Source organism: Schistocerca serialis, chromosome 5 (assembly GCF_023864345.2).
Source record: "Schistocerca serialis cubense isolate TAMUIC-IGC-003099 chromosome 5, iqSchSeri2.2, whole genome shotgun sequence".
Taxonomy (NCBI): Eukaryota; Metazoa; Arthropoda; class Insecta; order Orthoptera; family Acrididae; genus Schistocerca; species Schistocerca serialis.
Genome location: NC_064642.1, coordinates 323,527,515 through 323,553,697, shown reverse-complemented (window position 1 = coordinate 323,553,697; position 26,183 = coordinate 323,527,515). Strand labels below are relative to the sequence as shown.

The window sequence follows — 26,183 nt, the reverse complement described above, 5'->3', positions numbered from 1 at the left end:
CCTAAATCTTGAACTTAGCTTCGTAGTTTTTATTTATAGTTTGCTTAACAGGTAAAGAAACTGTTGTGTAGACATATTTATGGAACGAAGACTCCTTCTCTCTCAGGTTCTTGTAAAGAGTGTGAAACTCTCCTTCAGATATGGAGGTGCTACTTGCTGGAAGCAACAGGAAATATCACATGGCTCTGTGACTGTCCTGTCGAAACATCCTTCCAGAGAAAATTTGACATGATGCTGACATGACATAACGAGTCGATAAAGTTCTGTTGACAACGTGTGTGAATGTCACCATTTGAACTACAGAGGAGAATCTTTTGACGCGACGGACGCGCGGTGACCCTCCGTCAAACGTGAATCCACCTTCATGCTACCAAGGGTAACGCTCGTTTCGTACTACTTCGCGCAAACGTGACGTCATTTGTCATCACACGCAAGATCGACGACCGCATAATCGGCTATCGACTTTCTTTACCGTTCGATATGGGCCTCACAGGATTTCTTGGGACCGTATCGGAAATTAAAAAAAAAAAAAAAAATTCTTCGAATGCTTTATTATAATTATTGCCCTAATAGAATGTCACATAATGATTTATCGGCGGGTAATGCCTTCATATAAATGTGTTCACTCAGGAGTGAGGTATTATCGTCAACAATTTACAAATTAAGAACGAAATACGCTTGTTTTATAATTTGCAGGATTATCGTTTCAAGGTAACGGACCACTGAAGATTTATCTTAAACACGTCACCATTATCGTTAAATGTCACTTGATAAAGCATCAACGATATAGTCCTTCAAAAGAGAATATGATAACCAAGACAGGAGATGCATATCAGAGTGACGAGTGCTAGTGTAATGGATAACGTTGTGGTTTCTTGAGTTGAAAGTTGTCGTTTTGCATCCTGTTATATGCAAATAATGTTTTTCATGTAGGTGTTGATAACATGATCAGCGACTTTCTAATGAATGTAATACAAGTATTTCTGAAACATTAGATGTTATTTATGTTCAGTCTGATCTGAGAATGAAAATTGAAATAAATATTTAGCGATATCCGGGTATACGGTTAGTCAGGAACCCTAGAGGACAGTTAAACTGCTGCGAGTGAAATGAGGAGCATGCACATTGTTCCTTGTCACAAATATTTGGCTCTTTATTTCCGAATATGTGGCGACCTCCTAGTGTGGCAGGAAGAGGACAGCTTAAATAGCTGGAATGGACTGATTTGGGGGAAGAGACCAAACAGCAAGGTTATCGGTCTCATTGGATTAGGGGAGGATGGGGAAGAAAGTCAGCGGCGCCCTGTCAAAGAAACCATACCGGCATTTGCCTGAAGCGATTTAGGGAAATCACGGAAAACCTAAATCAGGATGGCCGGATGCGGGATTGAACCATCGTCCTCCCGAATTCGAGTCCAGTGTGCTAACTACTGCTCCACCTCGCTCGGTCTTAAATTGATGCAAGCGAATTGAGGAGCAATAATATTCACATTCTTCCCTGTCACAAAGTCGCTTGCCGATCATGGCGTCGTCGATATTGCGCGTGACGTCAAATTTGTGGGGAGTGTTGTCAAACGAGCATTACCTTACTACCATTTAGGTAAAAAAGGAATGGAAATGTCATTACATCACAACCTTGAGGTTGACGTTCACCATCTTATGTAATCCAAAACATTATGTTCATCATGGTGATACTTTTCCACTGACATTCTCTAAATTCCTCCCGCCAATTTTTATTCATTGTTCATATTTTCTCCCTCTTTAAAAAAGATTTTGGTTCTAACAGCCAGAGACAGCGGTCGTGTGTGTGTGTGTGTGTGTTTGTGTGTGTCTGTGTGTGTGCGTGTGTGTGTGTGTGTGCATGTGCGCTTTGCTTCCTTTGTGAAGAAGGCTTTGAATGAAAACTGAATACTCTTTCCGTCATGCCTGCCTGCTGTTCAGTGCCTGAGTAGCAATCTATCTGTTTCAAAGCATAGTTATTCTCTTGTGACACCAGTTGTAAATAATCCACTGCACTTCAACAGGAACAATAATATACATATGTACAATACCAGAAGAAGAAAATTACATTCATTACACCACATTAAGGTTGTCTGTAGCACAAACAGGGCTCCACAATACTGTAAACAAAAGTTTTGATCTCTTATCCAAGATTTCAAAGTGAGATAATGTGTAAACTACAATGAAACTAATGCAATGACAATCTGATAAAACAAGAACTCTATCCTGCATGGAGTTATACCACTATACAGTTTTGTCTCTTCCACATTTAGGTAATCGTTCACTTTGTTGATATGCACAATATACCATAGCATGCCTTACTTCTTTCCTTATTGCCCACATTTATGAGCTATCAAAGAGCACATAGATAAGTTTTTTGTACAAATGTGATCATTAAAAATGTTGTGTGTACGCTTTGAAAGCTGAAAATGTAATCAACAAGAAGCAGTATCAGCAGGCAAATAAGCATTCATTTTGGAGTTCCAGCTTCTTTTCCTGTCGATACAAATATAGTTAAAAGTGGAATAATTGGTTTAAAAAAGCAAGCTTTTCACGTTGCTTCCTTCTCTTATTGGTTATTCCAAATGTATATTTAAAAAAAAGAAGGTACATTAACAAGGCCAAATGTATTGTATTATTATGCTCATGTCAGACTAGCGTTGAACTTAGGCCTATGACACGAATTTGAATGGCAGTTCATCGTGGCGGGGGTGACGCACATCATACTTGGTGTGGACTTTTTATCGTGTTGTCCTGCCTGATGTCCATCATCGACGCCTTCTTGGCGCTACTACCAACCTGACATACTAAGGTAGAGTGCATTGTCTGGAAGACACAGCAAGACGGATGATTAGTGGTGATTCTCTATTCATAGAGCTCTTCAAACAGTTCCCAGAGATCACATGCCAGGCTCCATCACTGGAATCTGTGCAGCACTCGACTGCATGCTAAATTTTGACTACACCTGGACCACCAATTCATGCTCGACTGTGCCACTTGACACCCTAGAAACTGAAGATAGTTAAGGAGGAATTCTCGTCAATGCTTACACAAGGAATCTGCTGCACATCGAGCAGCACTTGGTCATCTCCACTACACATGGAGAATAATGGATGGGGGAGTTTATCCAATACCATCTGTTGAAGATTTTACTTTCATTGTCAATAGTAAACACATCTTTTCTAAGCTGCACTCAGTTCATGCATTCTACCAGTTACCTGTGGGACCGAGCGACGTTGATAAGACCACCGTGAGCACGCCATTTGGACTATTTGATTTTACCCGATAGCTTTTTTGACTTTGTAATGCTGACCAAAAATTTCAACAATTCATGGATGAAGTCATATGTGACTTAAACTTTTGTTATGTGTGTATCGATGATGTCCAGATTAAGTCAAACTCAGGGGCAAAACACGAGGCACACTTACAATTTATCTTCAATTGTCTTTGTCTACATGGGCTGCTCATCAACCCATCAAATAGCTTCTTCAGAGCAGATGAAGTACAGCTCCTAGGTTACATGATCAACATGCAAGGCATGTGGCCACCACAAGAGAAAGTAGAAACTACACTTAAATTTCCACAGCCTATAACAGTTAAAGAATTAGAACGATTTCTTGGCAAAACCAATTTTTACTGTCGGTTTGTTCGCAATCATGCCTTCCTAGTTGCACCACTGAATAACTTTGTGAGTGGTTCATTGAAGCAAAGGACGAACTCCAGTGGAACAATGAGGCCGAGTCGGCATTTACCAAGTTGAAGACTGCCATCACAGAAGCTACACTGTTAGCATACCCAGTTCTTCCGGCGCCTCTCGCTCTGATGGTCGATGTGTTTGCCACTGCAATCGGTGCTGCTCTGCGACAGCAAGCAGGTGAACACTGACAGCTCTTAGCCTTTTTCGTTAAAAAGTTACTGCCATCTCAACAGAATTGGTCCTCCTATGGTTGCGAAGTGTATGCTGCTTATGCCACTATTAAGAAATTTTGTCACTTGTTAGAGGGCTAGGCAGTTCACTTTCATCACAGACTACAAGTCACTAATATACATTTTCCACCAGCGTCCTGAGAAAGCGTCACGTCATCAGCTATGACACCTTGACTTTATTGGAAAGTTCATTACCAATATAGTTCATGTTGATGGAGTACTGAACATGAGTAGTAGGACAAAGGCAGCACCACCACACGTTACATTGTTGCCTAATTTATTCAAGATGGCGGATTCAAGACGGCGGCGATATATGTTGCAAAATCACAATGATGTCATGGTGGGAAGTTCAAATTTTGGCTGGAAAATAGATCAATTGGGCTACCTCCACTAACCTAACCCCCCCCCCTCCCCAAGAAAATGGTGGGAAAAATTTTTGACAGGAAAAAATGGCAGGAAAAAAGTCACTTGGGCTACCTTCACTAACCTAAGTCATCCAACTACCACCTCTTCCTTGGACTTGGTAGGAAAAGGACTGTCTGTGCTGGGCTGCTGGATAGGATGGGTGTAAGTCTTTATTTTGCATGCAGTGCTTATTTAAAGAATTTGAGTTGTCATAGGCAGTAGCTCCATCCAGTATATTCACCATGAGGTCCGGCATCTAGCTGACCTAGTACACAGTACCACCACTATAGGGGGTTGTTGTCCCTCCCGTGAGGTAGTTCAAGATGGCTGTCTGGGGAAAAAATGGTGGGAAAAGGACTCAGTCTGTGTTCAGCTGCTGGAGAGAGAAAATAGTGTACTTATTTTCAGTAGGAAGTTGGAACAGTTTATTTAGGGATAAATTTCACATAGTTTATTTATTTATTATTCTGATACAAAACACTCGCCCTGAAGTGCTTGGGGTCACAATCATCACAGACCTACAAACTGCTTGTAAATTACCGAAATAATGCAGCACAGTGATGCACAGACACTCAAACAGCTCGTAAACTGTCAAAATAATGCTTGTATAATGCCTTTCAAACAGTCTCACTAATTATAAACTGTCAAAATAATGGTTTGCACAACCTGCAGACACGTTCACAAAATAATGCAGTACATTGATGCAGAGACACGTTCCCTACCCATAAAATTTTCAAAAAGTAATGCATGTATAACGCTCTGCAAACGTGTTCACAGTCCGTAAACAGCAAAAAAAAAAAAAAAAAAAAAAAATGCAGTGCACAAAGACTCATTGCATGTACAAAAGGTTTCGAACTATCATTAAGAAATTCGACCTCAACATATCAGCAAACTGTTCCCTACAGAGGTCCAGTGTGCGCACACCAGGGCAGCATGCACACGCCAGTGCGGCCTTCGCCACAAAGCGACGACACAGCTGTCAGCTGCCAAGCCACATGCAGGTGTTGTCTGTTTGGATCCTGCAGGCATGAGATGGCGACAGCCCTTTCATAATTGATACCTGAGAAATTCCTGTGGAAACATGTGTTTACCTAGCCACCATGTCTGACGCATAGCCTTTGTACCTGTGGGTGCACAGAGATATTTGCATAGTGGCTAACCCACACAGGTGCGGCTAAATTACTGTCAATGTTATGCTTATGTCACATGTTTATGTAAATAACAGCCATGTCTCCCTCTGGATGTGCTATAGAAATCTGTTGCACTGCTTTCAGAAACTGTTTACGAAAATATCCCAGAATAACACAGGATGCATTCTTCTTAACAATCCTAACGTGACAGCCTGTCCATTACATATCAAACCTTCCCAGAAATCATAGTGTCGCAGAAATAGTTAATGGTCGCTTTTGTTGTTGAAGGACCTTTCACAATGTCTCAGCTTGTCTGCATAGAAATTCTTGTCCTAACAGGACCTGTTTATGAAAATAGCCTAGAATAACATCGGCTGAATTCTTCCTGATGGCCTTATGAGGCACTCTTCCTGGAAACGTAATGTCCTGCTTTCAACTTAGTTCTCAGAAACGGTAGACGTTATGATCGCTAAAAGCCTTCATCACATCTGTGAATGCTTGCAGAAACACTGCTAATCATAAACGCATTCTTGTTCTTTTGAAAGACAGCACTGTCTACGCACAGACGGGAAAATCAGAACAATTACGCAAACAGAATTTGAAGCATTGTACTACAGAAGAGAAAAATGGCTGGAATTTTCGGTCTCCTACAGCTGCCGGCTTGGAGATGTCCTAATGCTACAATAGTGGATGAGATGGATGGTCTGCTTCAACTTGTCTTTGAGCACTTGATCAAAGAAGACATCATGTTACTCTCAGAACTTTCTGTAGATATCTTGCCCCCATCATGTTAGGACCAATCCATAGAGGCTCCTATGCCCCAGCATGAAGGATGCATTGTGAATTAATGGAGCATACTAATTGGCTCTTACTGAATTTACCCACAGAATTACTGATGCTGCCAGTGTGGGAGCTGCCAGTGTGGGAGCACTTTTCCCTGCAGAGGAGACTGTCAGTGGCAAAACTATTTTGTGCAGATCGTCATGTCACACTGACAGTTAAACCCCACAAAAGTGATATACAGATCATGAAATATGGGAAGACAATTCCTCAATTACACTGCCCTTCCGACAATGAACGCTTTAATATCTTAGCATGAAACTGATCTCCAACAGGCTTTATCACCATATACTATATTGAAGTAGTAAACGCACAATTCCTATCCTGCACCATGCAAAATCGCCGCTTCTGCATCCTGCATATAGCTATCGACCACCAGAGACTTGTACATATACCAAAAAGACAGGTGGCATGAACGTATGCACCGTGTATGCCCCTTTCAGCATTAGATATTTCCTGTGAGCTCGGTAGGTCATCCACCGCACCCAATGGTCACGAGTCATCTTTCTCCGAACACACACTGACCCAACGCGTGGCCAGAGCGCCCACAGCAGATCGTGGTCACTCTCCGAACTGTTGTACAAAGGCTGGGTTGGTTCCCCTCAGCACAAAAGCATTACGGTTTCTGGCCCCGACCTGCTTGCTTGCTTGCTTTCTACTCCCATCTTCAGTCTCAAAGGTCAAATCTTAAATGTAATTTACAGAATGATGTATTGAGAAGAATATTATGTATGATATCCTGAAATTGTATTATTTCTAAGGATTGTATTTGATTATTCAATGTTAAATAAATATATACAGACGTATACTGTCTCCTTGGTAAATACAAAAGTAGAAAAATATAACACAAGTCACTTCACACACAAAATAAAAGTACAGAATACATAAATGCTGTCGATGTCAAAATAATGGCTCCATTTCACACAGAAAACTCTCTGCATTGATTAACTAAAGATGTAAACATACAACAGCTTCTGTGCACCAGTTGGGAAACTACAACAGAGATGGCAGCATCAAGCTGGAAGGGGGAACCACCATGGAGGTAAGAATAACCTCCATGGGAACCACAGTCAATGTTAGACTGTGGGGGGAACACTGATGAACATGAACTTATAGCGAAAATAAAAAAAAGTGGAGACTATAGTTCCCATTGGTTACGAAAGAATTAAACAAAAAAATGCTTTTTATCATTATTATTTGATATTTATCATTGACAATTCATGTGATGATGCAGGTAGTCTTCGTGCTAATTTTCATTTAGGTACCTTGTGAAGCATTCAGATTTGTTCACGTTGGTAAGCCTGCATTTGATGCCTATGTAGGGTTGGTACCAAGGTTGGTACTTGTCACTGATGACGTCTGTTTATATGTTTATCATGCACGCATGTTGTGTTGTTATCAGCTGTCGACAGCGCAATGATACCAATCACATCAGTGACGCACTTTGTAATAAGTTAGGAAGAAGTTTTTGGACAAAATGACTAGGCGTTGTGTTGTGTTACTTGAGAGAAATGAAACAAACATGTACCTCAGTACTACGGAATTGTTACTGAAAATTGTAGACGCAGTACTGCAGGAGCCTTCGAATCCGAAAGCTAGGACATATAAGCTAGCTAGTCCAGCTGTTTCAGAGAAACTTCGTGCTACCGTTGGAGCTATGGAATGTTTGCGTGAAATGGGTTTCCAAGAGGTGGTTGACATTTTGATTGACCTACTGAGTTCAAACGAATTGATTCTGTAGTTATGGTTATTCTGGGTACTAATAATATTTCGTATGTTGAATGAGGGAATTGCCACTTAATATACAACACTGATATGTACAGGCTGGTTATTGTGTTTTCTTCTGTACCAACGAGCGTAGCCATGTGGAGTTTTCATGATGCTCTAGCCACATATAAATAATGCAGTTTCGTTCTTGTATTGTAATTGCCCCGCGAAATAGGGCTTGGCTGTAAACGTAGTGTAAGTTGTATTTAGCATTTTATGCTTTTGATCAGTAGCAGTTAGAGTTCTCATATAGGAACAGTTGCAAACTAACAACTATCATAAGCAATAAAATAAATAAAAGAAAAGAAAATATCAACATTCGTGTTTTACAACGAAGTAGCTTCTCAAGGGTTCTGGCAAAAGCACACTTCGATTGGTGAGGTATGAATATGCCACCATTTGCATTGACAACTGAGAGAGCATCGCTATCCCTATGTGTGGAAAGTAGCAATAGTTCTCCGTAGTTATGATGTAGAGCGTATGCATGAGAAATGTTGGAATCTGCAATTTTGAGAAACAAGTTTTTTGCTCACAAGAAGCCTCCAAGGGTTGAAAATATAACTTAAATATCCAGGTGGTTTGTGCTGAAAGCATTAGTTAAAATAATTGCAGTTGTTCTTTGGGCTGCTCGATAAGCCAGTCACTGTACAACCTTGAAGAATTCTCTCATTGGAGAGGAATTGGATTTCCTGCATTGTTGTCCATAACTGATTGAGAACTTTTCTTATTATATGACCTAATACTTGTAGCAGCGTAATAATCGTTTAAATATTTGGTAATCTGCTGTATGCATTTTTTTAAAAAAATTAAGCAGTAGCGTACTTTTTTATTTCCTGTGATAGTGACTTTAAATTATTCACAGAGTTCTTTTCAGTTTCTCCTAAAAAAACTAACTTTCTATCTCCAAGCCCACCCCCTCTCCTCCCTCTCTCCGTCCCTTTTTTTTATCAAGCTTTTGTATAGATTGTAGAGTAACATCTATAAATGTATGGTATGTTTTGAATATACTTTCTTACATTTGATAGGGAATAATTTGAAACCAAACTATACTAACATGGAGCAGTCCTTTTTTTCATCCTGTTGTTGTGTGTATCATGATCTTGGCTATCACATTTGCCTCGTTTTACATGAAATCATGTAGTTGCCATTGAATTCAGATCACAGATGTTTGTGAAAATTTGGTATTATGAAGCACGTTATGGAAGGGGGTTGATAAAATTTTTCAAGAATTTTTTAATCAGGTTGCAATGTGAACGATTTTCACAAATTGGTGCCGAGAGACAGTGACTTATGATTTTGTAACCACTATGACTTTTTTTATTTATGAATGTTGCATTTAATTTGGTGTCATATAAAAAGATAAGAGAATAAACTGAAATATGTACAAATCTGTAACCCAAATTAAGCTTAACTATCGCAGTTTTTGTTTTTCATAATATCTGTTATCATACTTTTCAACATAAAAAAATCAATCAATACACAAAATAACAATCAATTCATTGTAGCAGCATGAGTCTGACAACACTGGACCTGTGTGTGTTTTTTATCTCAGTCTTCTGATTTTGTACTTACTATGTGCCTGTCAGCTTTTCTTAGTAGCCTACCTCTTCTGTCTGGCAAGTTAGCTGAAAGTAATACACAAGTTTTAGCTGGTAACAGAAACGTGACTGCTGTGGATAGGCAACAGTTTTATAACTGTTCTACGAGGAGATTTCTGCTGTGTCAGATTTAAATCTTGTTTGTTCTCTAACATAGATTTTAGAGATCAGTAAAGTAGTAATTAACTCTTTCTTGTTTTCCCTTACACTTTCTTCATAATACATCTCTGATTGTTTAGAGGATCAGAAAACATTTGACTCAAGTGTGGTACAGGCCGTCCGCCCCCGTCCATCCCCTCTTAAATCTTAATGTGTTGACAGACTGATTAGTAGTGTAACCCAAGGTCTGTGTTAGGTTGAAAGATAATTTGGTTGAGAGTTGGCAAAGCCAGTGAATGTGATTACCAAATAAGGATTTTGGTGACAGACTGACCTCTAGCAAAGCTTAAATGTTTACATTCTTGCCATATTTGTGTGCAGTTTTGCATATTTAATCCTCTTCATCATGGAAGTTGAGCAAGGTAAAGGGAAGCTGTAAAGTGGGAAACCGAATAGGTAAGGATGCAGAAACATATGGTCAGACTTTTTATCATGATGAAGATATAAGTTGAATTTCTGCTAATAAGAGACTGTCTCTGTGTCCCTTCAGAAAATGGCAAAAGAATGTGTAAGACAGAAGACTCATTTTGTGTAATCTGAAAGAAGTGTACTTAGCTTTCAAAGAAAAATATCTGTCTGATAAAATTGAATTTATAATGTATTGTGAACTGCAATGAAAAGAATGCTTACTGTAAACAGTCATGCAATGAATAATATTTGCAAATACATTTATCACCAAAATGTAAAACTGATGATGCATGCTGTACATGCGAAAGAACTGTACACAGCACATTATACAGATACATTGCAATCTGGAAAATGAGGAATGCATGCTGCAATGTTGTTTTCAATGTCCCAATGAATATGAACAGTGTAAATTTTTTTTGCTAAAGCTGGAATATCAGATTGTGAAAATGTTGTTTGCAAGCAATGGATACAAACTTACTGAGTTGCATTGGACACGTTAATGAAGGCAGTCAATAAATTTGTTGAGTATCTTGTCCAAGAACGTCAAAACTTGACACAACATCATTACATATCACACTAAAAGTCAATACTTAAAATCAAGGAAGGAGACACTCCCTGATAATTTATGCATCATTATCATGGACTCTTCAAAAAACTATACAAGTTTGCTTCATGATGCTGCACAAGGATTTCGCTGGCAGAACATTTAAATAACTCTTCCTCATTTCATTGTGTACAGTAAAGCGAAAGTTGCAGAAAGCCACTGTCGTCGTGTTTTGTAAGTGACTATTTGCAGCATAATCCAGACGCATTCTATGATTTCCAGAAAACTGCTCTCACATATATACTGAAACACCACACATACATCATCATTTATCTCAATGATGGCAGCTCTACACAGTATAAAAGCTGTAACAACATCGTACATTAGTGCCATTACAAGCAAGATCATTGGGTATCTCCAGAAAGGGTTTTTTGCCACTAGTCATTGGGGGGGGGGGGGGGGGGAGAGAGAGAGAGAGAGAGAGAGAGAGAGAGAGGCAGGCATGTTTCTACCAAACTTTTAGCAACAATAGCAAGTTTACAGCATCCATATGACAATTACATTTTAAGTCCAAAAGACCAGTTTACATTTGCCAAAACTAATGTACAAGAAAAACAAACATTTTGTTTTTTGCAGCAGAGGAGATAGCAAAATTCACAGATATATTACAAAAATGATATGGAACAGGTTCTTCCATCCCTAGGTTGAGGGTTAATCATTTTTTCAAGCCACTTAATGAAAGCAGGCTACTCGTAAAGCATGTTTCACCATCTATTAAAGTCACACAAGTTCATTTTGGGCTTCAGAACAAGGCCTCTACCATTTTTAAAGAAGAAATGTTTGTCGGGGCTATGTACAATAACCAGAAGAGGGTTGAAGAAATTTTGGATATTGGAGAGGGTCTAATTCATGAGACCAGGTGAACCTACCTCGGTTTATTCATTGCTACTTCAAGCTGATGTTTGCTGGGTTCCTTATTAAAATATTTGAATGACTGCTTGCCTTTAGCACAAGCACCAGTTGCTTAAGCAGAGTTAACTGAGTTCCCCTTACTATTGCTGAGAACTTCTAGTGGGAACCAAGATGGTTAAGTTTAGCACTAGAAGTACTCATGTCTGGGAATGTACCATTTTCCAGCTACAAACAAAATACCACAAAACACATTCAAATCTCCTGCATTTTCGGGACCAATGAATAGGGTATTACGTATGTCATTAACTGATCACCTGGTGTCCCATGCCCAGTACAGGTTTGTTTACATATGATTCAGTTGAGTCTGATCTTCCCAGAGTGGTTTGTACCTGCTGTTTTGCTTGTGGTCTTTATTCATTCTGTATTACTGTACAACAGTAATCATACACTACAGCACAGAACACAAGCAGTATGTACATTTAATTTTAATGTGTTACTGTTGACCTTGATGAAATACATGTCTATGGATTACGATGACACGATGTTATTGTACGATGAAGTTCAGTGTAATGGGAGAGTTGCCGGTCAATTGTATGTGGAGCATTTCCCACGTCACAGACATCTTTGCACTCCCTCTTTGCTCTGGTGTACCAGCAGGCCTTGGAGACAGGTACATCCGCCACCACAACTGGTGCTCCATGGCAGCATCACTTGCCCAACTTTGAAAAGATTGAACTCTATGCAGTGGAAGAGGACAGGATGACATACCAGAAGCATAACTGATACACTGAATGTGTATCACCAAATTGTCTGGCATTTTTTTCGTGAGCAGCAGATATTCTCAAACCACCATCAGGAGGTACAGACAATGCAGCCACAGGATTGTGTCTCAGACCATTCCAGCAAGTGGTTCTTGCACTGATGTGTAGAAACGCCAGTCTTCCCGTGGCAGATCCTTGCCACGGATGAAGTCAACTTCAACAAGAAAGTTATTCACAGTTCACAACAGTCTCATGTGGGCTGGTGGAAACCCACAGGCTGAGCACCCTCATGTGTTTCACAAACGATATGATCTGAACATTTCGACAAGTTTCCTGGATGGACATATAATTGGGTCATACTTTGTTCCACCCTACCTTGTGGGTGCTGTGCTCTTTTGATTGCTTGACAGCATGCTACATGGGCTCATGGAAGATGTGCCACAGCATGTCCATGAAAATATGGATTCAGCAAGATGCATACGACCTCATTTTTCATGGGTGGCCAGAGATCATCTGAACCAGTGATTTGAGCAGCAGTGGATAGGTCATAATAGCCTGATTGCTTGACCTCCACTGTCTCCCAACTTGAACCCGTTAGACTACTACCTGTGAGGTCATACGAAATTCTTGTTTTACAAGACCCTTTTGGCATCCGAGTAAGACCTGGCACAGATTTTGGCTGTGCCAGATGCTGAAAGTTTAGGGATTGGTGACTGCATGTATTGTAATGTGGTACAGAGGTCTGTACCCGTGTTGATATCAGTGATCATCAGACCAAGCCCTACTTGAAAGTGGACCTGGATGACAAGCAGCAGGAATGAGGAAATAACACTTGTTGGTGGTATTTTGGGCGTAAAGGGAAACTGGTACATTTCTGGAATGAGTTTCCATGCTAAACTTAACCGTCTGGGTCCGTAGTCTCAATGTCTGTAAAGGGATTTAGTTATACCATGTATACTTTTGGATCAGACACAATATTCCCCATTGATATCTTATTTAAAACAATCAACAATTTTATATCTAAAAACAAAGATGATGTGACTTACCAAATGAAAGCACTGGCAGGTCGATAGAGACACAAACATACACACGAAATTCAAGCTTTCACAACCAACGGTTGCTTCATCAGGAAAGAGGGAGGGAGAGGGAAAGACGAAAGGATGTGGGTTTTAAGGGAGAGGGTAAGGAGTCAATCCAATCCCGGGAGTGGAAAGACTTACCTTAGGGGGAAAAAAGGACAAGTATACACTCGCATATACACACACACACATATCCATCCGCACATACACAGACACAAGCAGACATTATGCTTGTCTCTCTCTCTCTCTCTCTCTCTCTCTCTCTCTCTCTCTCTCTCTCTCTCTCTCTCTCTCTGTGTGTGTGTGTGTGTGTGTGTGTGTGTGTGTGTGTGTGTGTGTGTGTGTGTGTGTGTTTCCGCTCCCGGGATTGGAATGACTCCTTACCCTCTCCCTTAAAACCCATATCCTTTCGTCTTTCCCTCTCCTTCCCTCTTTCCTGATGAAGCAACTGTTGGTTGCGAAAGCTTGAATTTCGTGTGTATGTTTGTGTTTGTTTGTGTGTCTATCGACCTGCCAGCGCTTTCATTTGGTAAGTCACATCATCTTTGTTTTTAGATATATTTTTCCCACGTGGAATGTTTCCCTCTATTATAATCAACAATTTTAGTATGTTATGTATGTACTTCATGTGACTTGAAGATCTTTTGTTGTAGTTAACTAAGAGTGAAACAATGAAATAAATATATTTTTATTTATGCTCTGTCAGTTCCATATCACTGAACAGAACAAACACAATCCTAGTTTTTTAATTTTGAAAAGTATGATAATAGACATTATGTGAAAAAAAAATTAATATTGTAAAACTTGTGATCTTGCTGACAAAAATTTCAGCAATTTAAGAAAATAAATCTTTAGAAACTACTGTCTTCACAGCTTTGTAAATATTTGTATGCATACTTCCAACATTTCAATAATTTTATATAATAGTTGGTCCTTTCATCTTTCCGATGGCACAATACCAAATAAAATGGCCTCATAAATTAGAAAGTTTGTGAAAACAAACTTACTTTAAAAATTATACCCTAAACATGGGTCTGGTCCAGGAATTCTTGAAAAATTACACTCCTGGAAATGGAAAAAAGAACACATTGACACCGGTGTGTCAGACCCACCATACTTGCTCCGGACACTGCGAGAGGGCTGTACAAGCAATGATCACACGCACGGCACAGAGGACACACCAGGAACCGCGGTGTTGGCCGTCGAATGCCGCTAGCTGCGCAGCATTTGTGCACCGCCGCCTTCAGTGTCAGCCAGTTTGCCGTGGCATACGGAGCTCCATCGCAGTCTTTAACACTGGTAGCATGCCGCGACAGCGTGGACGTGAACCGTATGTGCAGTTGACGGACTTTGAGCGAGGGCGTATAGTGGGCATGCGGGAGGCCGGGTGGACGTACCGCCGAATTGCTCAACACGTGGGGCGTGAGGTCTCCACAGTACATCGATGTTGTCGCCAGTGGTCGGCGGAAGGTGCACGTGCCCGTCGACCTGGGACCGGACCGCAGCGACGCACGGATGCACGCCAAGACCGTAGGATCCTACGCAGTGCCGTAGGGGACCGCACCGCCACTTCCCAGCAAATTAGGGACACTGTTGCTCCTGGGGTATCGGCGAGGACCATTCGCAACCGTCTCCATGAAGCTGGGCTACAGTCCCGCACACCGTTAGGCCGTCTTCCGCTCACGCCCCAACATCGTGCAGCCCGCCTCCAGTGGTGTTGCGACAGGCGTGAATGGAGGGACGAATGGAGACGTGTCGTCTTCAGCGATGAGAGTCGCTTCTGCCTTGGTGCCAATGATGGTCGTATGCGTGTTTGGCGCCGTGCAGGTGAGCGCCACAACCAGGACTGCATACGACCGAGGCACACAGGGCCAACACCCGGCATCATGGTGTGGGGAGTGATCTCCTACACTGGCCGTACACTACTGGTGATCGTCGAGGGGACACTGAATAGTGCACGGTACATCCAAACCGTCATCGAACCCATCGTTCTACCATTCCTAGACCGGCAAGGGAACTTGCTGTTCCAACAGGACAATGCACGTCCGCATGTATCCCGTGCCACCCAATGTGCTCTAGAAGGTGTAAGTCAACTACCCTGGCCAGCAAGATCTCCGGATCTGTCCCCCATTGAGCATGTTTGGGACTGGATGAAGCGTCGTCTCACGCGGTCTGCATGTCCAGCACGAACGCTGGTCCAACTGAGGCGCCAGGTGGAAATGGCATGGCAAGCCGTTCCACAGGACTACATCCAGCGTCTCTACGATCGTCTCCGTGGGAGAATAGCAGCCTGCATTGCTGCGAAAGGTGGATATACACTGTACTAGTTCCGACATTGCGCATGCTCTGTTGCCTGTGACTATGTGCCTGTGGTTCTGTCAGTGTGATCATGTGATGTATCTGACCCCAGGAATGTGTCAATAAAGTTTCCCCTTCCTGGGACAATGAATTCACGGTGTTCTTATTTCAATTTCCAGGAGTGTATTTTAACCCTCTTTCATTATGTACTCCTTTCTAACAACAATTTTTCAAAAAACATATGTGACATGAGGGCAACAAGACTTCTTTATTTTCAGTAATTTTATATGAAATGAGACTGTTGTACACTTAGAAAATAGGCTATTCTACTTTATAGGTGTAAGATGGGGAATCTATTATATGCAACAAAAACATACATTTACTAAACACTAATTACTATAGAATTCTAATGGTGATTTGTCTGCAAATAGATGATGATTCTGTGTGCAGACTGATGGAGTGTTCTAATTTGTTCCTCATTATAAATGTGGGATAAACATTAATTAACCATACCTTCAGTAATATGTGCCAAAATTCCACCTTTCACAATAGAATATTGTTATATGTATAGTGAAATTTAGTTCTTTCTCAGAAGGATCTTTAAAGTCAGTCCTCTAGAAGAATTAATAAAGTAGTGCGTAAAGATGTCTCTGAATTTTTAATACTTTGTTGAGTATGAAAACAGTAGCAAGAAGTCAGATAATTGGTTCATGTTAACACTTTCAATATGTTTTTGTTTCATTCTTTTTTTATTTTATATAATGTGTTGGTTTTAATTGGAGCTATGTTCTCTATTTGACCTGTTTACAGATGAATGACAAATTGGTTCTATCACCAGAAGCGTCACTGGAGAACATAAGACAGATACGCTCAGAAATAGTTAATAGAAGGCGTAATTATGAAACATTCAATGCTGTTAACAATTCCAGTGAAATGTCTTCAGCAAGCTCTGAAGGTGCTAGTGCTACACAGCATGTAAGTCATTTCATCATGGACGCATGAAACAAATTGTAAATTATTATTATTATTATTATTATTACTACTATTACTATTTTTGTGTTGATTACAGCTAACATTAACATGTGTTCTCATCACACATTGCCTAGTACTCTTACATTAAGTAGTCGTAATAGGAAACTCATTGTAATGTATGAAAAATGAGGCCATTTGGAGCTGTGGAGGTCCATCCAATTAGATTACCAAAGTCAGTGTCTTGGTCACATGCTACTTTATTGAAACTGATTACCGATTTTGGCTTTGCAGTCAACATTGGACCTAATGCTTGCAGAAGTGACACATTTGCACATAGTCAGAATTGACTGTGTGCCTACACATTGCTGTCATAATCATTAATCTGATGATAGCTGCAAAGCTGAAACTGGTTACCAGTTTTTATAATGTAGCACATGACTAAGACTTTTGACTTTTATAATCACTGTAATGTAGCTGGATACTTCTGCCACCATTGGTATCCAGCCTGTTCTTTTGGGTTATGTTTCATTCTGAGTTTATTATTTCATGGCTGTAGGATTTACTTCTGGGTTTAACAAACTTTCTGTTACAGCTATTGCAAATTGATGTTAGCAATATGGTCTGCAATTTGACAGATTACTCTTATTTCCTTTCTTGAATATTAATGTGACCTATGCTGCTTCCTAGTATTTAGGTACAGATCTTTTGCCATGTGAGTGCTTGTATATGATTGCCAAGTATGGAGCTATTGTATCAGCATACTCTGAAAGAAACCTGACTGGTATACTATCTGGACCAGAGGCCATGTCTTTATTAAGTGATTTAAGTTGCTTTGCTCCACCAAGGATATCTACAATTAAGTCACTCATGCTGGCAGTTGTACTTGATACAAGTTTTGGAATATCTACTTTGTCTTCTTTGGTGAAGGAAGTTTTGGAAACCATGTGTAGTAGCTCTACTTTAGAGCTATTGTCATCAGTGACATTACCATTGCTGTTTTGTAGTGAAGGTACTGGCTGTGTCTTGTTGCTGGTGTACTTTACATATAACGAAAACCTCTTTGGTTTTTTTGACAGATTTAAAGACAAAGTTTTGTTGTAGAAACTGTTAAAAGCACCTCACATTGAAGTCCACACTAAATTTTGAGCTTCAGTAAAACATCACCAATCTTGGAGATTCTGAGTTCTTTTAAATTTGACATGCTTTTTTTGTTGCTTCTACGGCAGTGTTCTGACCTGTTTATGTACCAAGGGTGATCAGTACCATTTCTTATTAATTTATGTGACATATGTTTCTCAGCTGCCATTGAAACTTGTTGTTTGACATTTGGTGTATGCTTACATAGTCAGATTGGAAGGAGTGGAGACTCTGTCTTAGGAAAGTGTCAAGTAAATTTGTAACTGCTTTTTTTAGATATATTTTGCATTTATTTTTGATGGATTTGGATGTTATGGTGTTCAGTCTTATTACAGTGACCTGGTGCTCACTAATCCTTGTATCAGGAGAAAGCATTCAGTCCGATTTTGGGCAACATTTTATGCTTACCACCAACTTAAAATGTGTATCAGGAGATCCATGTGAAACTTTCACACTTTTATAGTTTTAATGACAGTATGTGAAATAAGTGTATATTTTTGGACAAGGAGAGTTATGGGAATGAAGGGACATCTTAAAAAATGAACCAAATGATGGGAAATAATAATCATAAATTTATGATACATCCTTGAATATACATTTATAAGAGCTGTTCGAAAAGAAACGAGCCAGAGTCTGGAATGCACAAACCGGTGACAGGAGGATAATATCGAGGCGTGTGTAACTAGGTGTGGTTCCACCCAGAGCATGGAAGTTCACAGCCTGTCGCTAGAGGGCATGCGAGCACATCACGTGACTATACAGACCTAGCAGCAGCATGCATCAATTGTCCAATGCTGTCAGTCACAGGTTATGCTGACGTTCTTCTTTGACCAGGATGGTCCCCTTCTGATTCACTTCCTGCATCCTGGGACAACAGTGAGTGCCCAGTGTTACTTGCAAACCTTGACCATCCTTCACCAAGCGATCAAATCAAAACAACCAGGCAATCTCACCTGTGGGGTCATTCTGCTCCACAACAATGCAAAACTTCATACAACCAACACAGTCACAACACTCCTGCAGAAATTAAAATGGGAGGTTCTCAGCCACCCTCCATACAGTCAGAACCCCTCTCCCTGTGATTACGCTATTTTTGGTCCCCTTGGGACAAACAATTTGCCTTGGATGACGACGTCCAGCTTACATGCGGAACTGGTTAACATTGCAGCCCCGGTAATTTTATGAGACAGCCATTCACCGTCTTGCATCACAGTGGGATAAGTGTCCCAACAGCCAGGGTCAATACTCCTAACACACAGGTACTGGTTTATGTAATTATGCCTCTGGCTTGTTTCTTTTTGAACGCCTCTTATACATGCATTATTGCTTGTAATTCCTAACTTTCAACCATAATACTTACATTTACCTGTTGTTGAAGACAAGTTTAAGGAGAAACATGAATAAAAAATACAAAAGTAAATAAATAAATGTAAAATTTATAGGTCGGAATGTAGTGTACACTTCTTACCTGGTATAGCACTAAGGCCACAATAACCTCTAACTGTGTTTTGAGATTTTAATTGTACTTTGTACTTTATGTAAGTACATAAGGCCTTAGTTGCAATAGATAACTCCCAGTTCAAGGTGACAATGACAGACATGTTTGTCATTTCAGAAGGTATGTTGTGGTTGTGGTATTTAGTCTGAAGGTTGGTTTGATGCAACTCTCCAGGTTACTCTATCCTGTGCAAGCCTCTTCGTCTCTGAATACCGAGCGGGAAGGCGCAGTGGTTAACACACTGGACTCGCATTCGGGAGGACGACGGTTTAAACCCGTGTCCAACCTTCCTGATTTAGGTTTTTCGTGATTTCTGTAAATCGTTTCAGGCAAATGCTGGGATGGTTCCTTTGAAAGGGCATGGCCAGTTTCCTTCCACATCTTCCCCAATCCAAGCTTGTGCTCCACCCCTAATGACCTCATTGTCAATGAGGCGTTAAACACTAATCTCCTCCTCCCCCTCCATCTCTGAATAATTACTGCAACCTACATCCTTCTGAATCTGCTTATGGTATTCATCTCTTGTCCTACCTCTATGATTTTTACTCCCCCCCCCCAATTCCCTTCAACACTAAATCAGTTATCCCTTTGATGTGCCAAGATGTTTTCTATCAACTGATTCCTTCTTCTATTCAGTTTGTGCCACAAATTACTTTTCTCCAAAATTGTATTCAACTTCTCCTCATCAGTTTTGTGATCAGTCCATCTAATCTTCAGCATTCTTCAGTTTTGTGATCAGTTCATCTAAACTTCAGCATTCTTTTGTATCGCCACATTTCAAAAGCTTCACTTTAATTCCTTTGCCAAATTTTTGTTTGCTTCCTGTATTTTAGCCCTGGTACCTTAAGAATTTCATGGAGAGTATTCAAGTCAACATTGTCGAAAACTTTCTGTGAGTCTACGAACACTGTGAGCATAGGTTTGCCTTTCCTTAACCTTCTTCTAAGATAAGTCATAGAGTCAGTATAGCCTCATGTGTTCCCATATTTCTCTGCAATAAAAACTGATATTCCCTGAGGTTGGATTCTACAGTTTTCTCATTCTTCTGTAAAGAATTTGTGGTAGTATTTTGCAACTGTGACATACTAAACTGGTAGTCTGATAAGATTCGTACCTGTTGGCACCTGCTTTATTTGGAATTGGAATTACTACATTCTTCTCGACGTTTGAGGCTATTTTGCCTGTCTCATATGTCTTGCACACCAGATGGAGCTGAGCGAGGTGGCACAGTGGTTAGCACACTGGACTCGCATTTGTGAGGATGACGGTTCAAACCCATGTCCCGTCATCCTGATTTAGGTTTTCTGAGACTTCCCAAAATCACTTCAGACAAATGCTGGGATGGTTCCTTTGAAAGGGCATGGCTGACTTCCTTCCCCATCTGTCTCTAATCCAATGGGACCAATGACCTCGCTGTGTGGTCCCCTCCCCACCAAATCAACCAACCAACTAACCAGATGGAAGAGTCTTGTCATGGCTGGCTCTATCAAGGCTATTGGTGGCTCTGACAGAATGTTGCCTAATCCTTGTTGGGACCTAGCTTTGGTTTAGGTCTTTCATTGCTCTGTCAAATTCTTCTTGCAGTACCACGTCTCCCACTCTTCTTTATTTATGTCCTCTTCCATTTCTATAACGTTGCCTGCAAGTTCACCTCCCTTGTATAGGAGCCCTATATACTCCTTCCACCTTTCAGCTTTCCCTTCTTGCATAGGACTGGTTTTTCATCTGAGCCCTTGATATTCATATAGCTGCCTCTCTTTTCTCCAAAGGCCTCTGTAATTTTCCTGTGGGCAATATCTGTCTTTACCTTAGCGACATGCGCTTATATATCCTAACGTTTGTTCTCTAGCCATTCCTGCTTTGCCGTTTTCCACTTCCAGTCAATCTTATTTTTAAGACATTTGTGTTCTCTTTTGCCTGCTTCATTTGCTGCATTTTTTATATTTTCTCCTTCCATTGATTAAATTCATTATCTCCTGTGTTATCCAAGAATTTCTACTAAGCCTTGACTTTTGACCTATTTGAACCTCTGCTGCCTTGATGATTTCATCTCTTAAAGCTGCCCATTCATTCTACTGTATTCCTCTCTGTTGTCCTAATCAGTCATTGGCCAGAGCTCCCTCTAAAACTTGCAACAATCTCTGGTTCTTTCAACTTATCAAAGTCCCATCTCCACAATTTCCCACCTTTTTGTAATTTCTTTAGTTTTAATCTACAGTTCATAACCAATAAATTGCAGTCATAGTCCACATCTGCCCCTGGAAATATCTTACAATTTAAAATCTGGTTCTGAAATCTCTGTTTTACCATTATATAATCAATCTGAAACCTTCCAGTATCTCCATGTCTCTTCTACATATACAACCTTCTTTAATGATTCTTAAACCATGTGTTAGCAATAATTAAATTATGCTCAGCACAAAATTGTACTGGCAGCTCCCCAGTTCATTCCTTTCCCCCCAGTCCATATTCACCCACAATTTCTTTCCTTCTCTTCCTTTTCCTACTATTGAATTCCATTTCTCCATCACAATAAAATTTTTGTCTCCCTTGTGAATAATTTCTTTTATCTCATCATATGTTTGTTCAATCTCTTCATCTGCAGAGCTAGTTGTCATACAAACTTACTATGGAAGTTGTGTATTTGTGTCTATCTTAGCTACATTCACTATTCTGTTCATAGTAGCTTATCCATATTCCTATTTTCTTGTTCATTACTAAACCTACTCATATCAGATGTCCTGTTCCTGCTGCTACCAAACCTCACTGGTTTCCACTACATCTAACTACAACCTAACCCTTTTTTAAATTTCCTGACTTACCTGCCCGATTAAAGGATATGACATTCCGTGCTCCAGTACAAAGAATGCCACTTCTGTTTTTCCTGATGGCGACTTCCTCCTGAGTAGCCCCTGTCTAGAGATCTGAATGGGTGGGGGGTGGGGGGGACTATTTTACCTCTGGAATATTTTACCCAAGAGGATGCCATCATCATTTAACCATACAGTAGAACTGCACATCCTTGATAAAAACTGTGGCTGTGGTTTTTTCTTGCTTGCAGCTGTTTTTGGTTGATGTTACATGGCCAGATCAGTCAATCATCCAGACTGCTGCCCCTGCAACTAATGAAAAGGTTGCTGCCCCTCTTCAGGAACCATACTTTTGTCCACGCTCTTAACAAATACACCTCCGACATGGTTGCAACTACATTACAGCTATCTGCATTGCTGAGGCCCGTAAGCCACACCGCAACAGCAATATCCATGGTTCATGGGAGGGAGGGGGGGGGGGGGGGGCGAAGTCAGACAGTATACTCATTTAGAAAAGTCAACTTTTACTTTGGACAGATGGACAGAGATAATTTACTACTGCGGTGGTCTTGGTTATTATCTATGACAACATCGCAAACAAATTATCCAGGTGATAAGTACTTTAAAACAAATAAAGTAATATTTATAATAAAATAACATGAAAATAAAGTCTCTTGTTCATGATTAAAAAGTTAGCTTCATAAAATATAGGTATGAAGCTGAGCATCTGTGATGCCCTTTTGTGTATGATAGTGGAAAGTCTCTTTTTATGGTAAAAAAAATTCCACAAGTAGTAAGTTTTAGTGCAAAATTGGTATGCAGTGTCAGAAGCCAATTGAAAACCTTTCTCATAATACCTGAGTCATCCCTATATGATGAATATGTTTTAAGAAAAAGAGGTGTTGAATTGAGAAATAATATATGTGACTTTTGCTAGCATGTCAGGTGTAGATGGGAGTCACCACCAACAATAATTGTGTGAGTAGGATATTTGCTTAAAATGAGACTCAGGTTTTCACTGAACTGTTCAACAACTGCATCATATGGCCAAAAAGGGGGGGGGGGGGGGGCGGAGGAGATGGTGCTAAAAGGAACCAGTTGTCATGTGTAACCTCTACCAATACTAACTCAGAGAAACTATCTATCTACTTCAGTTTCACTACAAGGTGCCCTACTTTTGACAGTAATAAACACACCACGACCAGATACCTATAGTGATTTGTGCTTGAATGCCTTCTATTAGCAGTTGGAGCACTGGTTATCTCTGAACACAGCTATGGCAATTTACAGCTACAATACTGATTTTTGCCAGGTCTGCCCTTGTCCTGTGTGTGCCCTGCACCCCTTATTGACATCTTCTTCTTGGTTTCCTGGGACCCTCTAACCTAAAAAAAACCACCCAGTCCTCCCCACACACTACTCATGTAGCTACTTCCTGTGTGAAGTGGATCACTGACCTGTTAACTCTTTGCTGTTTGCACATCTAATTGGGATTCTTTTGTTTGGTACCAGTTGGACTGACTGATCATGTCGCTTGTTGCTGGTGGTTTGTCAAGGTTGTCAGTAGATCATACATCCTCATAAATCATAATTAATTGAAACCCTCAGCTGCCGACAGGTATAGTTGATATACGTCGATGAGGACAGCTGAAAATGTGTGCCCCGACTGGGACTCGAACCCGGGCTCTCCTGCTTACATGGCAGACACTCTATCCATCTGAACAACCGAGGCCACAGATGAATAGCGCGACTGCAGTGACTTATCCCTTGCACGCTTCCCATGAGACCCACATTCCCAACTGTCCACAATCTACATACATAATGTACCTAATAGATATTTGCCCATCCACTCATTACTCGCGCAAACTAAGGTGACAATTCCTGCAAGAGTTCAGGCAACCTGTGCGCATTCGCACAGATGAATGTCAATGGATGGGTAGCCTTTAACTATATTTGGAGATAGTAACTGCTCTTGAAAGAACAGATGCCATTGATACCTGTGCAGCTCCACTAGAATAAATGGTAATTAATTGAAACCTCAGCTGCCGACAAGTGTAGTTGATATACCTCGATGGGGACAGCTGAAAATGTGTGCCCCGACCGGGACTTGAATCTGGGATCTCCTGCTTTCATGGCAGATAGAGGGTATTGAGTATTGAATGTGTAGCTTTTTGAATCATTAGTGCTGTTACTGCAAGAGCAAGAAGAAGGCACAAGGGGATAACTGCTGTTAAACACCACACATTTTCAACTACTCTATTTTTTCTAACCAGTTATTGAATTCACTGTTTCAGTGGGCTAAGCTTGAAATCAGTCATGGTTGTGGAAAAAAGGAATTTTTCAGGATAAAATTCCATCAGTTGCAAATGAATTTTGTTATTTTTTATGACTTTTGACAAACTAATTTGTCATCTTCAGAATCTCAGTATTGGTTTACCAGATCTGAGTATCTTCTTCATTGAAGCATAATGCCATGGTATGTCCAGAAATGTTCATATTGTATGTAATTATTGTAAGCACTGATTGAAAATTTACAGTAACTGAATCACACGTATGCACCTGTTTTGTTAGCACAATATATAGAAGAAGATAGTGGCATATGTTGAACCAATACCAAGCTTCTGAAGATGATAAATTAATTTGTCAAAACTGTTAAAGCATAATGCAATTATTTGCAATTGATAGTTTCATTAAAACTGGACTGTGGCGCCATCTAATGCCTGTATTGTACATTATGTAGGTTCTGTTTTGTTTCTTGTGTGTCTATACTATGTTCATGCCCTCTAGTGACAGAATGGGTTAGCAGGCAAATGGAGCAATGTTATGTTAGCAAGTTAGTAGTGTGTCAGTCCTACATGAGAGTACAGCGTGTTTTGAGATTCTATTTTCGGAACATAGTAAAATCATGTGCAGTGCTTGATACACTTATGGTGAGGTTATTATATGTGTTTATCTCATGGGAGTTTGCGTCATGATAATGATTACATATACCCGTGTGTGTTTAATTTTCAGACTTGTGAATTTATATCAGCCATACGATCATTGTGTCACAGCAAGACACATTGCAAGAATCTTTGGCATTTTTTGCCCTGGTGTAGTTTTTATCTATTCTACATTATGACGTGGAATGAAAGGTTAGGCAAACATGGGCATAATTTGTAGTGACTTGGTTGTGAAACCATTGCCTTGGTTGCCTGGTCTCATTATTTTTCGTAATTATTGTCAGATGTATGATCACAATTCCCATTATACAGAGTGTACATAAAGTCTGGGAACACTTTCATTTATTTATTGCACAAGAACCCAGCAAAGAGAAGCAGACGTCCTAGTGTGAGTAAAGTGAATGTGGAGCGTGTATGAGAGACTTGTCGTACTTGCACATGTTGCAGCAATGGCTGATGCCTCGAATGCAATTGGACTCTCTGTTCATCTTTCAGCAGGGTGGGGCTCCACCTCATTTCCATTGTGAAGTTTGTGGGTACCTGAACACGGAGCTGCCACATCGATGGATCGGCCGTGCTACAGAAGGGGACAGCTATTTCATGAAATGGCCTCCCCGATCACCAGATCTCACTCTGTGTGATTTTCTTCTATGGGGACACATTAAAGATCTGACATATGAACTGCCTGTACCACATGATGTGGTAGAGCTCCAGGAGAGAATACGAGAAGCGACTGCCACAGTCAATGACGACAAGAATTCCAGTACCGTATTGACGTCTGCTGGGTCACTCATGATTTGCATATTGAATGTTTGTAAAAAAAAAAAGACATCTGTTCAATGCTTAGTTCATGTGCAATAAATAATTGAAAGTGTTCCTGAACTTTATGTACACCCTGTATATTCTTCAACTGATGTTTTACATTTTAAAATGATGACGTAGTACTTTGAAACTGGTAATGTAAGCCCTTTTTTTAACAAAAAATTTTATGCATTGT

The 26,183-nt window shown here is 40.3% G+C and overlaps 1 protein-coding gene across 2 annotated transcripts in view; it reads left to right on the top strand.

The window, feature by feature from the left end:
• Nucleotides 1-7,659: 7,659 nt before the first annotated feature.
• Nucleotides 7,660-26,183, top strand: part of LOC126480808 (peptide-N(4)-(N-acetyl-beta-glucosaminyl)asparagine amidase) — a 57,605-nt gene continuing 39,081 nt past the window's right edge. The window contains exons 1-2 of one of the 2 annotated variants that reach the window (XM_050104131.1): nucleotides 7,660-7,991; nucleotides 16,638-16,802. In XM_050104131.1, the coding sequence (XP_049960088.1) occupies nucleotides 7,779-7,991; nucleotides 16,638-16,802 (378 nt within the window). In that variant the 5' untranslated portion in view covers nucleotides 7,660-7,778. Of the gene's footprint in view, nucleotides 7,992-8,334; nucleotides 8,450-16,637; nucleotides 16,803-26,183 lie in introns of those variants that run through there. The other variant, XM_050104132.1, reaches the window with a different exon arrangement.